At 33.1% G+C, this 17,128-nt stretch overlaps 1 protein-coding gene across 1 annotated transcript in view; it reads right to left on the bottom strand.

Annotated features, from left to right (window-relative positions):
• LOC117315159 overlaps nt 1-15,706 on the bottom strand; it is a 36,204-nt gene extending 20,498 nt beyond the window's left edge. Inside the window, exons 1-10 of the mRNA XM_033869307.1 lie at nt 15,591-15,706; nt 15,211-15,285; nt 14,191-14,243; nt 8,014-8,070; nt 7,410-7,503; nt 6,950-7,008; nt 6,007-6,072; nt 3,991-4,099; nt 3,494-3,768; nt 2,436-2,529 (exon numbers count right to left, since the gene is read on the bottom strand). Coding sequence (XP_033725198.1) covers nt 2,436-2,529; nt 3,494-3,768; nt 3,991-4,099; nt 6,007-6,072; nt 6,950-7,008; nt 7,410-7,503; nt 8,014-8,070; nt 14,191-14,243; nt 15,211-15,285; nt 15,591-15,630 — 922 coding nt within the window. The 5' untranslated portion in view covers nt 15,631-15,706. The remainder of the gene's footprint in view (nt 1-2,435; nt 2,530-3,493; nt 3,769-3,990; nt 4,100-6,006; nt 6,073-6,949; nt 7,009-7,409; nt 7,504-8,013; nt 8,071-14,190; nt 14,244-15,210; nt 15,286-15,590) is intronic.
• Nucleotides 15,707-17,128: the final 1,422 nt, after the last annotated feature.

Here is a 17,128-nt window from a genome sequence, read left to right as displayed (position 1 = left end):
AGGACCAGTTACCAACTAATACGGGATTAGTTACCATTCAATACAGGACTAGTTACCAACTAATACTGGATTAGTTACCAACCAATACAGGATCGGTTATCAACCAATACGGGATTAGTTACCATCCAATACAGGATCAGTTACCAACCAATACAGGATCAGTTACCTACCAATACAGGATCAGTTACCAACCAATACATGATTAGTTACCAACCAATACAGGATCAATTGCCAACCAATAAAGGATCAGTTACCAACCAATACAGGATTAGTTACCAATCAATACAGGATCAGTTACCAACCAATACGGGATTAGTTACCAACCAATACAGGATCAATTGCCAACCAATAAAGGATCAGTTACCAACCAATACGGGATCAGTTACCAACCAATACGGGATTAGTTATCAACCAATACAGGATCAGTTTCCAACCAATACAGGATCAGTTACCAATCATTACAGGATCAGTTACCAACCAATACAGGACCAGTTACCAACCAATACGGGATTAGTTATCAAACAATACAGGATCAGTTTCCAACCAATACAGGATCAGTTACCAATCATTACAGGATCAGTTACCAATCAATACATGATCAGTTACTGACCAATACAGGACCAGTTACTTCCAATACAGGATCAGTTACCAACCAATATAGGATCAGTTAACAATCATTACATGATCAGTTACCAATCAATACATGATCAATTACCAACCAATACAGGATCAGTTACCAACCAATACAGGATCAGTTACTGACCAATACAGGATCAATTACCAACCAATAAAGGATCAGTTACCGACCAATACAGGATCAGTTACCGACCAATACAGGATCAGTTACCATCCAATACAGGATCAATTACCAACCAATACAGGATTAGTTACCATCCAATACAGGATCAGTTACCAACCAATACAGGATCAGTTACTGACCAATGCAGGATTACTTACCAACCAATACGGGATTAGTTACCAACCAATACAGGATCAGTTAGCAACCAATACAGGATCAGTTACCAACCAATACAGGATCAGTTACTGACCAATACAGGACCAGTTACCAACCAATACAGGTTCAGTTACCGACCAATACAGGATCAGTTTCTGACAAATACAGGATCAGTTACCAACCAATACGGGATTACTTACCATCCAATACAGGATCAGTTACCATCCAATACAGGACCAGTTGCCAACTAATACGGGATCAGTTACCATCCAATACAGGATCAGTTACCAACCAATACAGGATCAGTTACCTACCAATACAGGATCAGTTACCAACCAATACATGATTAGTTACCAACCAATACAGGATCAATTGCCAACCAATAAAGGATCAGTTACCAACCAATACAGGATTAGTTACCAATCAATACAGGATCAGTTACCAACCAATACGGGATTAGTTACCAACCAATGCAGGATCAATTGCCAACCAATAAAGGATCAGTTACCAACCAATACGGGATCAGTTACCAACCAATACGGGATTAGTTATCAACCAATACAGGATCAGTTTCCAACCAATACAGGATCAGTTACCAATCATTACAGGATCAGTTACCAACCAATACAGGACCAGTTACCAACCAATACGGGATTAGTTATCAAACAATACAGGATCAGTTTCCAACCAATACAGGATCAGTTACCAATCATTACAGGATCAGTTACCAATCAATACATGATCAGTTACTGACCAATACATGACCAGTTACCATCCAATACAGGATCAGTTACCTACCAATACAGGATCAGTTAACAATCATTACATGATCAGTTACCAATCAATACATGATCAATTACCAACCAATACAGGATCAGTTACCAACCAATACAGGATCAGTTACTGACCAATACAGGATCAATTACCAACCAATAAAGGATCAGTTACCGACCAATACAGGATCAGTTACCGACCAATACAGGATCAGTTACCAACCAATACAGGATTAGTTACCATCCAATACAGGATCAATTACCAACCAATACAGGATTAGTTACCATCCAATACAGGATCAGTTACCAACCAATACAGGATCAGTTACTGACCAATGCAGGATTACTTACCAACCAATACGGGATTAGTTACCAACCAATACAGGATCAGTTAGCAACCAATACAGGATCAGTTACCAACCAATACAGGATTAGTTACTGACCAATACAGGACCAGTTACCAACCAATACAGGTTCAGTTACCGACCAATACAGGATCAGTTTCTAACAAATACAGGATCAGTTACCAACCAATACGGGATTAGTTACCATCCAATACAGGATCAGTTACCAATCATTACAGGATCAGTTACCAACCAATACAGGTTCAGTTACCGACGAATACAGGATAAGTTACCGACCAATACAGGATAAGTTACCACCCCATACATGATCAGATACGGCAGACTTTGAATGGTTCTACTTACTGGTGTGCATATCGCGGAAGGCAACGTCGGTACAGTTCTTGTCCTTGCAACATATACTGTTTCCAATTCTTTCGTGAAACTCACAATCATTAATCTAAAATAAAGTACATAATACGCGTTACCTTATGTGATACATATATATCGTTATTACGAGGTTTTCGGGAATGGGTAGCATTTTGTGTAATTGTTTGGAAAAAAGAATATCTTCTCTGTTTCAGTATGGTTTAATAGTCTTATTTCAAGCTGTATAGACTATGAACCACTAAGCACAAGGGGCTCTGATGCGAGAGGAAACAGTGAGTTAAAATTGGGTGATCTAATTATAAAGACACTCATTTATACCATGTACAGTTGTGTGGTTTATTGATGTTAAAGTAATGTCGTTTGTATAGCAATCATTGTTAATAAGACACCTCCTTCCGTTTTCTTGTCAAGCACGTAGTCGCAGTGTATGTACAAAATACAAGTGAATCTAGACATCCTAGTATTACGATAATTGATATTATAACGCTTATGATACAAGTATACACTCCCACCCAAGGAATAGTATACAAATTCTTTTGACTTTTTGACAAATTGATTTTTTTCAGTGACAATGGCAAAAAAATATTAAGAAAATAACCAGTTTCCATGAAGTTCCTGGAGAGTCAAAGTATCCATGTACTTATGGAGGACTGTTCATATGAAGTGTATTGTTTAATATATAAGATCAACACAGAATACCGACAAAATAACAAAACCGTAATTATAACTAAAAATACACTAATATACTAACAAAATATAGATTGGCACGAAGACACCTAAAATAGCAAGGAGAATATGACCAGGCGTTTTGGACAGATAAGCGTCTTTTGCTTTATCGACAACGTCCTCCATAAAAATTTAGGCCCAGTCTTGATTAAGTCACATTCTCAAAATGAGAACTATGGTGATGACTTTGTAACCACTAGGTATATCAGCAATCACCGAATAGGTATGACGTCATATCGCACAAGGACATAAAATAACATGTACATGTAAATAGATGAAAACTATATATATACTAAATGACAGGTTACCTCGGCACAGCCGGTCTTGAGTTTACCGGCGACAACCTGTAGCATACAACCTTCGTTTGCTTTACACATAGAGTTACTTTGGCAGTCAGCGGTAAAATCGTCAGCACACACGGGACAGTAAAGGGGGATGGGGGTCGTTGGCTGCGTCGTAGGTGCGTTTGTTTGGACGACTGGGGAAGCTGTTGTGGGGACTGGCGTATGAGCGGGGGTTGCAGTATTTGGTTTCGGAGGTACAGTTGCAGGGGCTTTTGTAGCGGAGGTAGTTGTGTTAGTCACTGTTTGCGAGAAAGACAGAGAAAGAGATATAAATGAAGGTTTCCAAGGACGCCAAAAAATCATGTTACTAAAAATCAATAGGGTTCAATGCATGTTTTAACCATTTGAATTCATTATCAATTGATCTACATACATCCTTAACAGATTATTTTAAAATTATTAAGGAAATGATATGTGTATGAGTGAAATATATCAGGCATCTAAAGAGTCGATATACTTACAACCAAGGGCAGCTGATACGCACTGTTGGTCTGTACAGCAACATTCGTGATGATGATGATCCACATGGCCATGATCATCAACACAAAACCAATACCAATCATCACAACGCTTAAAAGAAAATAATGTTTTACATGTCATGAGTTTATATCCTGGCAGCTCCTTAATATCAACATATGCTTATTTTCTCTTCTATAATCATTAATCTATTACTTTTCGATAATAAAGCAGTATATGAGCGCTGGTCTTATACTTCCTCTCGAATAAAAAAGGATGTCAGAATTCTGGTAAATACAAAATTTCCAAAGCAAACAGTAGTACAACCGGCCATAACGTTGATTTGATACGTAATCTTCAATGTGCTTCACTCCTCCATTGTTTTGTTGAAATATCTTTAATTATCATTTACTAGTATTGGGTGGGGAGTTTAATCTTCATGCAGTATTATTGAGTAGAGTTTAATCTTAATGTACTATTATTGGGGAGAGAGTTTAATCTTCATGTACTATTATTGGGTAGAGAGTTTAATCTTCATGTACTGTTATTGGGAGGGGAGTTTAGTTATCATATACTTATATTGGGTAGAGAATTTAAGCATCATGTACTAGTATTGGGGAGAGAGTTTAATCTTCATGTATTGTTATTGGGTAGAGAATTTAATCATTTTGTACTATAATTTGGAGATAGTTTAATCCTCGTATATTGTTATTGGGTGTATAGTTTCCTTGAATACTACCGTGTTTCTAATTGAAATGTCACTGACCAATCAGAAATTCCATATCATTCAAGGACAGAAAGTTTAACATGAAGGTCACGTTGACCATTTAGTGACCCATGTATGTTCCCTCGCAAATGAGTTTAGGTGATGTTATAAAGTTTGATTGTGTGTGACAGTGTGCGAATAAAGCTGAGTTCAATATGGAATTTCCACCGTTGCCACATGTATAGCAGATGTCAATCTAGCATCCAGCGACCATTATTACTACGAACTTTGCCTGTGGTAATTTTAAATAAAACCCAAAGAAAAAAGGATGCTATGTATGGTATCACTAAAAAGACACGAGTATCTTCTTTAAAACTAGCGATACATGACGATGTTCACACCTGCCGTGGCAATGTTTGTAAAACTTACATGGCGTTCTTAACATCTGCCGTGGTGATGTATTTCTTACATGTCGTTTTTCACACCTACCTTGATGATGTTATTTCTATTAATTACATGACGTTTTCCACACCTGACGTGGTGATGTTGTTGCATTACTTACATGACGTTTTTTAACACCTACCTTGATGATGTTATTTCTATTAATTACATGACGTTTTCACACCTAAAGTGGTGATGTTGTTGCATTACTTACATGACGTTTTTTAACACCTACCTTGATGATGTTATTTCTATTAATTACATGACGTTTTCACACCTAAAGTGGTGATGTTGTTGCATTACTTACATGTCGTTTTTCACACCTACCTTGATGATTTTATTTCTATTAATTACATGACGTTTTCCACACCTGACGTGGTGATGTTTTTGCATTACTTACATGTCGTTTTTCACACCTACCTTGATGATTTTATTTCTATTAATTACATGACGTTTTCCACACCTGACGTGGTGATGTTGTTGCATTACTTACATGACGTTTTTAACACCTACCTTGATGATTTTATTTCTATTAATTACATGACGTTTTCCACACCTGACGTGGTGATGTTATTTGCATTACTTACATGACGTTTTTTTAACACCTACTTTGATGATTTTATTTCTATTAATTACATGACGTTTTCCACACCTGACGTGGTGATGTTATTTGCATTACTTACATGACGTTTTTTTTAACACCTACCTTGATGATTTTATTTCTATTAATTACATGACGTTTTCCACACCTGACGTGGTGATGTTGTTTGTATTAATTACATGACGTTTTCCACACCTGACGTGGTGATGTTATTTGTATTAATTACATGACGTTTTCCACACCTGACGTGGTGATGTTGTTCGTATTACTTACATGACGTTCCTCACACCTGCCGTTGATATTCGTATTGGGACCATGTCGGTTGACGATAACACATGTCTTTGTAGTTCGGACAATGAAAATAGATGTTTATTTTTACAATTTGAAGCAAATAGTAATTCAATGTAAATGTCTTTTTATCGATTCTAAGCGATGTATAGGTGGATGAACCCTTAGCTAATTTTACACTTAATATAATTCATCAAAATCATGCAACCGGAATTATAACAACTACAACAGCAGAGTAAATGGATATTCAGATATGATTTAAGTACAAAGTTTGTCTTCTCATTCCCGTAGCTTAGGACGACAATGCTTTATTGGCTGCTGAAGCAACTTCAGACAATATTACACGTGCGCGTGATTATTTATATATATACTCTACGGATGGATCGTATCATTGCTACGTATTAATCAACAAAAAACATAGATCAACTTAAAAAATGAAGAAAATAATAATAACAAGAAGATAAATATTGGCAAATGATGAGATATACGTAAACGACGCATCAAGTCCAGCTACACCATGTCCCAGGTTCAACAAGGTATTCGATGAGGTAAAATTTTGTTGGAGTGAATGATGGAAATATTTTGGCATCAAACAACTTCTAAATCCCTTTAACTCTGTATAGCCCTTCACATAAATCAGGGATACGGCCGATACTTAATCCTATTTAGCTATGTGCCAGTATTATAAATATTCAGCTGCCCCTTCATAGAAGTAATTGTTTTTAATTATTTGATTTCATTTACATTGTATCTTCTTAATATGGAAGCCCCGAAATTCTACTTTCAATTAAGTGTTTAAAACTTTTTATTTTGTAAACATGTCGGAATTGTAACAATTAAGGGCCAGAACAATAATGAGTCAAAAATCCGGCCTTAAAGAGATATGTTCATTCCGATATCGACAACATAAACTACAAAACATAATTACCTGGTGTCTGGCATCACATTGAACTTGTAAACAGTTTAAGGTATCTGGTGTATTGGCCCCTACATGGAAGTAAAATAGATATAATCCGGGTTATCTCAGGGATTCATTGTATACACGCTGTAAACTGTCACGATAGTCCTCATTTTAAAACAGATAATACAGTTATGCAAAAGTAGCACAATACAGATACAAAATCAATCATTAACATGGACGTATTCATATATATACTTTTATATAACAATGCCAAGTAAAATTGGTTAAGGGGATAGTACGTTGTTTTGAGTGGCTTTACTGGCGACTATTTGAACATAAAATTTGGTTTGAACTCGGTACTGATATCATACTAGAATTTGCGTTAAAAGAATGTTGATACAAAGTACATTTTAATGTGTTCAGAAACGCTAACAAATCAGCTTATGTTAAGTTACGTTGAAGTAGCATGCCATACACAACTACCCACCTGCCACGAAATCGGTAACACATTGAGTGGTTTTACAGCAACACTCATGATCATGGTGATGGGCTGGATTACACTGCGGGTGATGGTCACAATGCTAAAATAGTATAAACGTCACTGACAGCACAATGGAACATTGTATAATAACTAAAACATTGTATTATAAATGACAGACGTACGGCTTGTCTAAAATTGTATTATAAATGTTGCAAACAGCCAAATGACTTACTAAACATTGTATTATAAATGACACTGACAGTCTAATGACCTACTAAACATTGTATTATAAATGACCTTGACAGCCAAATGACCCTGCTAAACATTGTATTATAAATGACCTTGACAGTCAAATGACCCTGCTAAACATTGTATCATACATGTAAATGACACCAACAGACCTTTGACTTACTAAACAGTGTATTATAAAATGACCGTGACAGCACAATGAATTACTAAACATTTTATTATAAATAACACTAACAGCACATCTAAATCGTTACAATTTGTCTTAATCGATCGACGTGACCTTTGCTTTCAATATATGTTATAAAAAACCCATATTATATTGGAATGAGATTTAAGATATAAGTGAAACGATTATACGTACTTCTGGTTCTTCACAGTCGCCGTGTATGTGGTCCCCATCTATATGTATCCTACATGTCTACAACAAAAACAGTATTTTAAAGTTCTCGCTACGTTTAGCACAAACACATTTTATTTACGACAACTTCATCCCCAAAACAGAATTGCAATTATACGCCGACAGTCTGGAGAGGAAAAACAGAATAGTGACGAGTATTTTACCTTAGAACTTTTACGGTGGTGAAGACATATTTTCATATCGATTTGCACTGGAAAACAAAATATTGTCGTTGACAGACATAAATCTCAGCTATAACCTTGCTTAATCATGGCACGATCGTGCTTGTCCGACCATATGTCAACAAATGTTAAATAACTATTCAAATAATAGTTTAGCTTGTGTGTGTGTGTGTTTTTTTTTAATTGGATGAAATAAATGAAAACAGATATAAATAAATATTTTTTAAAAGACTGGAATGGTTAAACGAAAATATAAATGTTATAGAAAATAAACATGTAGTTCTTTAAATAGGATGTCAAGACAATAAACAACTTTTCAGTAAATGATACATACATATGATTATAAATAAAAAGAATTGCAGCTGATATCACGTAAATAAATTTTGTCCTGATACCATCCTATAATCAGTCAATAAGCTTAATCGGCCGTAGCCAAATTGATTAACTGCACAGCGAAGATTTTCTATTTATTTTTATTAACAGTGACCTTGATCATTGACTTTTGGACCAAGAACAAAATCCCATGTAAGCACATGTGGAAAGGAAAAACTGCATGGAATTGAGTTTTATGGATCCAAAGGAATGTGAGATATCACAAGAAAACTATTTTTTTACTTTTAATAATCTTGACTTTGACCGTCGACCATTGGACCTGAAAACCAATCCAAAGCAAGTACTTTTGGTAAGGAATATCCGCCTTATAATTGAGTTTGATCGGCCCAAAGAAACGCAAGTTATCACTTTGAAACAAACTTTCTATTTTTAATATTTCAACAAAATTAGTGTTATTGTGCAAAAATATACAATATAATCAGAGAACAGGCTAAGCCTTTGTAAATCTTCTCCAGATATGAATAGATAATTCAAAATATAGATAAATATACCAAACTTTGAGCAGATTAATATGTACATATGATATATATTGGTCAATGTTGGGATGTCATATTTGTACAGATAAGTTGTTATTGGTTAAAGGGAGGTAATAACTTCATTTAGGTTTACAGTATGTGTATCTAAAAGTAGACATCATTAAATTTATTAATACATTTTCAAAGATATTCGTGTAGCTATTGTTGGAGTGTATATGGCATTACGTCTTGAATTTATCAACACAAGGGTTTCTGGCGTAAGTATCCAAACTCCTCCTCCTCTAGCCTTACATCCAGGTGTGTTAGATTCAGACAGGTTGCCCCAACGCAATTAAAACTTATAAGGGAATATTATTGTGTATAAATAATACAAGAGTGAATTATCTAAATGTAAACATACATAAATCAATCCATCAATCTATGAATTAATCTATGAAATAAGTTGTTGGCACAATGTCTATATATTACAAAAACGGTATTTAAAACATTAGAACATTAAAAGGTTACACGATTTCTTATAATGCTATTATTTAAAACGTTTTGTATCTTTAATATATTCTTGAATAGATTCCAGAATATTAATATCAAAATAATCTGGTAACTCGTGGTTTCCATGGGTCAGTACTTTCAGAGTAAAATGTTGAGGATTGTTTATTTTATCCCACAATTGCTGCCTTCGTTGTTTGTATAGAAAACATTAAAACAAATAGTGATATGACATTGCATCACCTCTGTTACATCTGCATAAGAATAATATTTTCTTTCCTCCACCCTTTATTTTTAGATACATCAATAGTTTGAATATTAGTCTGTTCTATGTTGAAGGGAAAATTACGGTTTTTAAATATACATTCAAAGAAGGTGAATTAAGGATTTCAGAATCTACGGAATTAAATTCACGCAGCATTGTTGGGAAAAAACTGGTAAAAAATCGATATCTACATAAAGGAGGATTAAACAACCGTTGTCTATGAAGACTGTGTGTAGAGTTTTCTGTATCATTTATGAACTGATTGACAATATCATTGAATAGTATTATGCATTATTTGGTACAATAATGTAAGTTAATGTTTTATGGCGGTTTTCAAGGGTTTCCAACCCTAGTTCTTTGTAAAGTGTGTCGTGTGATGCTCCTTTTCTTAAGTCATGAAACAATCCGTGTAGCTTCTATTGGAACTTATTACAGTTGTCCAAGACTACATCTGCATATTCTAGTATCGGTATGATAAATGCTTTATAAATAGTAATTGATGTATTTCTATATAATCTATATTTCAAACTTTTAAGAATATTTATTGTTTATATGATTTCTCAAAAATACTCAGACAATGATCACTCAGCCTTAAAAGTTAAGCCTAGTTGTTTATGAGTTTGAGAATTATCTATAAAAGTGTCCCAGAAGTACAATTGAAGGATAATTGGGGGTTTATTTCTTGTGAAAAGAACATATTTTGTTTTACTTGGGTTAAATTGAACATCCCGCTAATCAGCCCATACATTATGTATCAGCTATTAAATCGACTATCACTATAAACAGAGATGGGTCATCTGCAAATAATTTCACTTGATTGCTTAGAGTGTTAGGTGAAAAATAAATAAACGTAAAAAAAAGAAAAAGACCAAAACCCGACTCCCGAGTGACCCAATAATATACATTATTCAATGAGGTAAAGTACCCTTCAGTGACAACTCTTTGTTTCCTATTAGATAGATAACTTTTGAGCCAATTGAGCAGATTTCAAGTAATACCATAGCATTCTAACTTGCGCAGTATTTCAATATGCCAAACCTGATCGAATGCTTTACTTATATCACAGAATATGAATCATTAGTTGTTGAATGATAAGTTGATAAGCGTTAAGTGGTAGTAGAGTCACCAGGTATGAATCAAGATTGGTATTTTGATGTGATGTCGTGTTCTTTAATGTAGTTAAAAAGATACTTCAAAACTGTCTTTTCCATTATTTTGCTAAAACAGGAAGTTACTGATATTGGTCGATAATTAGAGAGGTCACTAAGTTTTTTCAAATCCTTTATATTGTGCACTTACATTAGCCATTTACTTTTGTGTTATTAATAAGAAGGTATATCTAATAATTTAAAGGAATATTTCATCGGTTCCAGGTGGTTTATTTTCGTTTAAAAGAGTGTTTTGATCTTCAATGTCCTGCTCAGTAATGTGTATTAACTGTGTAGTGGTACATTTATTAGTTTTGGTGGATCAGTCATGTTGTCATATGAAGTTGCAAAGTAGTTGTTTGGTATTTCTGCTTATTATTTTGTTTGAGGTGGAATGTGTGTGTGTGAGTGTGTGTGTGTTACTTACAGACTTTGCCAATGTCCACCATTTGTTTGGATGGATATTTACTTGTTAGTTTAGTTTGAAATAGTTTTCACAATATTCTTCTTTTCTACTCTAATAGAGTAATACATGAGGTTTCAGTCACGTTGAAGTCTCTTCGATCTTGCATAAAAGTGTTTGTAATATGTAACAAAACTTTGGCAATTCTATAGCAAGATTGTATTTTCTTATGTTAGTATATCATTTGTTTTTAAAGAGTTTAAAAAAAATGGCGGTAATTTTATCAATGTATTTTTCTTGCTTTTTGTGCATGACACAATTTTCACATATTTGGACTTAACTGTTTTCGTTTAAACCATCATTGCATTGAGAGTTTTGAATTCAATTTTTTGCTTTAAAACTTTGTAATGTCAATACATTGAAAATAACTCACAATAAAGTGGGAAGTCGGTTTTTTCGTTTTGTTTTCACATTTCATTATAAAAAAAAACCGAAAAGCACACTAACCCCCATTATTATATTTGTTTTAGAAAGAGCTACTTTTCCCCATTTGATCAGCAAAATATATTTAAAAAGTTATTTTGTTATCTATCAAAGTAGTGGTTATTGTGATATATATATCATAGTAGTGGTTATTGTGATGAATATATTATAGTAGTGGTTATTGTGATATATATATCATAGTAGTGGTTATTGTGATATATATCATAGTAGTGGTTATTGTGATATATATATCATAGTAGTGGTTATTTTGATATATATATGATAGTAGTGGTTATTGTGATATATATCATAGTAGTGGTTATTGTGACATATATCATAGTAGTGGTTATTGTGATAAATATATCATAGTAGTGGTTATTGTGATATATATATCATAGTAGTGGTTATTGTGATATATATATCATAGTAGTGGTTATTGTGATATATATCATAGTAGTGGTTATTGTGATATATATATCATAGTAGTGGTTATTGTAATATATATATCATAGTAGTGGTTATTGTGACATATATCATAGTAGTGGTTAATGTGATATATATATCATAGTAGTGGTTATTGTGATATATATATCATAGTATAGGTTATTGTGGTATATATATTGTAGTATTGGTTATGGTGATAAATATCATAGTTGTGATTATTGTGATATATATATCATAGTAGTGGTTATTGTGATATATATATCATAGTAGTGGTTATTGTGATACATATATCATAGTAGTGGTTATTGTGATATATATATCATAGTAGTGGTTATTGTGATACATATATCATAGTAGTGGTTATTTTGATATATATATCATAGTTGTGGTTATTGTGATATATATATCATAGTAGTGGTTATTGTGATATATATATTATAGTAGTGGTTATTGTGGTATATATATCATAGTAGTGGTCATTGTGATATATATATCATAGTATAGGTTATTGTGATATATATCTCATAGTAGTGGTTATTGTGATATATATATCATAGTAGTGGTTATTGTGATATATATCTCATAGTAGTGGTTATTGTGATATATATATCATAGTTGTGGTTATTGTGATATATATATCATAGTAGTGGTTATTGTGATATACATATCATAGTAGTGGTTATTGTGATATATATTATAGTAGTGGTTATTGTGATATATATATCATAGTAGTGGTTATTGTGATATATATATCATAGTAGTGGTTATTGTGATATATATATTAGTAGTGGTTATTGTGATATATATATCATAGTAGTGGTTATTGTGATATATATATCATAGTAGTGGTTATTGTGATATATATTATAGTAGTGGTTATTGTGATATATATATCATAGTAGTGGTTATTGTGATAAATATCATAGAAGATGTTATTGCTATATAAACGTCATAGTAGTGGTTATTGTGATACATATATCATAGTAGTGGTTATTGTGATATATATCATAGTAGTTGTTATTGTGGTATATATATATCATAGTAGTGGTTATTGTGATATATATATTAGTAGTGGTTATTGTGATATATATATCATAGTAGTGGTTATTGTGGTATATATATATCATAGTAGTGGTTATTGTGATATATATATATCATAGTAGTGGTTATTGTGATATATATATATCATAGTAGTGGTTATTGTGGTATATATCATAGTAGTGGTTATTGTGATATATATATCATAGTAGTGGTTATTGTAGTATATATATATCATAGTATTGGTTATTGTGATATATATATATCATAGTAGTGGTTATTGTGATATATATCATAGTAGTGGTTATTGTGATATATATATATCATAGTAGTGGTTATTGTGATATATATATTATATTAGTGGTTATTGTGATATATATCTCATAGTAGTGGTCATTGTGATATATATATCATAGTAGTGGTTATTGCGATATATATCTCATAGTAGTGGTTATTGTGATATATATATCATAGTAGTGGTTATTGTGATATATATCATAGTAGTGGTTATTGTGATATATATATCATAGTAGTGGTTATTGTGATATATATATCATAGTAGTGGTTATTGTGGTATATATCATAGTAGTGGTTATTGTGGTATATATATCATAGTAGTGGTTATTGTGATATATATCATAGTAGTGGCTATTGTGGTATATATTATAGTAGTGGTTATTGTGATATATATATCATAGTAGTGGCTATTGTGGTATATATTATAGTATTGGTTATTGTGAGATAACTATTATAGTAGTGGTTATTGTTATATATATCATAGTAGTGGCTATTTATCATAGTTGTAACTATTTACGATACTTACCGATCTATGATCGTCACAATATTTATCCAAACAGGTTATAGGATGATGTAATACTGAAACAGAATGAAAACTGTGCTATGTTTTAAAATATCGTATTAGGTATACTGTCTTTATCTCGAAGACAACAGGGATAAACATTATAGAGTGATGCCATATATATATCTTTGTAGAACGGTGACTGTTAGAACTGAATTTTTACTTTGAGTTAAGTGACTTCGAGTAATCATATTTCGAGATAAGTGTGACTGTGGTTGTGACATCACAACGTTTGTTTACTTACGTCTATGTTTAAAGAAACAATAACGATACTAGCACCTTCCAAAACTAATAGAAAGATAGATACAGTAGAGCCATGATTAATTGAGTTACATCATACAGTTATAACGTCCTTCTAGGACTAGTCAGTGATGCTAAGGGGCTGAAGTGATGACAGGAGGCGACTAAATTCAAAACAGATCAAAAGAAATAAAAGAAACTTGATGTAGATGGGTTGTACAAAATCCAATCAATTTTATAATTTCCAATATTGAATTTCAAAGTAACGTTTATTCCATGTGCATAATGTAAACATCAGAAAATAGTGATGGTTCTGACGTCACTATGGTGACTCTGATGACAACAATTACAACTCAATGTCCCAATACATGAGGGTATTGGTAGGACATTGGTATCAAGGTAGTTATATAAACACTTTAATTGAACCGGCTTTCTGTAAAGAAAGAACTACAGCAATACTGTTTTTGTTTTTATTTTTGGGGAGTGATCTGCCCTTTATCTGAAGAAAAAGTCAAACTGTCAGCTACAAGTAATATTGGTAAGTTTCGCTCTTATTCTGATAAAAAATGGTTTTATTATTTTAACCTCAACATGTACTACTACTGTTCCGTACTTCTAATTCAGACAGGAGACGTAACAGCTGTATGATGAAGGTATGTTTTCTTACTTGTCAACATGTTGACAACAGATTGAAACAATACATGTGATAGAAGTCGTAAACCATTAATAAAATATCATACATACACTGGTCGGCTGGAACTCCTGGATGGGGGTGGTGGTGTACCCGTTTTGATAGCCCCAATGCCGGATCGATTAAACCTACGCCAAAAATATATTTTGTATACACAACCGACCAAACAAGAAGTTATTATGACAAAAAGCTATATAGAAAGGTATATGGAATATTCTTGTAGTAGATATATACAATCCCGTACACATAGTAAGTTGATATAAAGCTATACATTTATTGGCTACGTTTTGTCTTAAAATTGGAGCAGGTATCAAAATAAAAAAAAATTCTTCAGTATGTGATAAGAAACTAGTACAGAGACATGTGTTCAGTTTTGTATTGAACATGTAATGTACGCGCGTGCACTCGCTCTACCTAGAAAATTGTACCTTACCTGTACAGAGGAGAAGCAGGGTAACACAGAACAGCTTCATATTTCACGATATGGACGGTGACTACAATGTGTACGCTTCGCCCTATAGATAAATCCTGCTTGTGATTCCGTCTTTGTTATCTAGTGTGACGTCTTAGACAGGACATACGACCTGTACTTATTTAGGTCACTTTTTCAAGGCTATATCGTAAAATATTTCACAGCCTTTCCTCAAGATATGACCTGTATGACATTGTGATTGGACTGACCAACTCCAAACTGTCGTTATATTGTAATAAAAATCATCTTCACTTAGGATGCGAATTGTTTTTTCATTAGTTTGTTTCTATTCCATTATCGTTGGGTAATATGTGGCGCTACGTATATGGTCGTGACGGTCAGGGATTGATATTATCATTTTATTTAAGATTGGAATATAAACAACAATAACTATAGCCAGTACACAAATATCGTACACTGTATTCCCTTTGCATGTTTTTCCAGGTGAACTTTGTTGTTAATTGATTTCAGAAATCGACGAAATTTGTTGTTAATTCATCATTTGAGAAATATATCAGTTTTTCGATATATTCCTTTTCAAGCATAATGATTGATTAGTTAAAGGTCAATAATTAGCATCCTTTTTTACCAAGGTCGGGTCATTCTGTTCGGATTTATTACATAATGCGTGACTATATAATAAAATAAGTTTTTCATGGGTGTCTGTATAATAGTCCAGAATATTTGACCCTCCGTTCTGGTAATAGGCCTTGTTCTGTTGCATTCGGCCTTCGGCCAAGTGCAATAGAATAGCGGTCGATAACCAGTACCTCGTGTCAAATATTTTGGACTATTTTACAGACACCCATGACATATTTGTATACTATAACACACATTTAAAGACAATAATGTAACATCAGAATTCAACAATTATAAAAGTCAAGCATATCAAACTTCAGTTACTAAAATCTATTCTCATCTTTGTTTTCATAAAAATAATTCATCGATATTCAAATATGAGAATTTTGTTTTGATTAGTAAATTAGTATATAACTTCAAATTATTACATATCATATCAAACTAATTTCTATGAATGATGTACAATGGGAATAAGACAAGCGGTTCCGGAAACTTAACCATCGACATTTATCTATTAGTTATGATACAAGCAAAACGCGAGGTTAACGACCGATCGACGTGGTTGAATTAGTATGAGTTAAATACAAACCACCATTGATATCTGATTGTCTCAACATCACCATCATCAATGCCCACTATCATTGATATCTATAAAAGAACTGATAGACCTTCCTCAATGATGTTTCGGACAACATTTATTTAAACATACTATCACGAACCATATTAGCAAAGTAAGTATTTATAGTATGTAGTTTATCTTATTACTGAGTATGGTATTTCGTTCCGATATTTATTGGACAAAGATTTTGGACATTATAATGACCGTTGTACAGGTAAAAGCAGAGACGTATATATAGAAGTCTCTGGTGAAAGTATTTACACACGGTCACTGACCGCCAGATCGGTAAGACGTGTGTCAT

Source organism: Pecten maximus, chromosome 2 (assembly GCF_902652985.1).
Source record: "Pecten maximus chromosome 2, xPecMax1.1, whole genome shotgun sequence".
Lineage (NCBI taxonomy): Eukaryota > Metazoa > Mollusca > Bivalvia > Pectinida > Pectinidae > Pecten > Pecten maximus.
The sequence above is the reverse complement of the archived record's forward strand: the minus strand, read 5'-3'. Positions and strand labels throughout refer to the sequence as shown.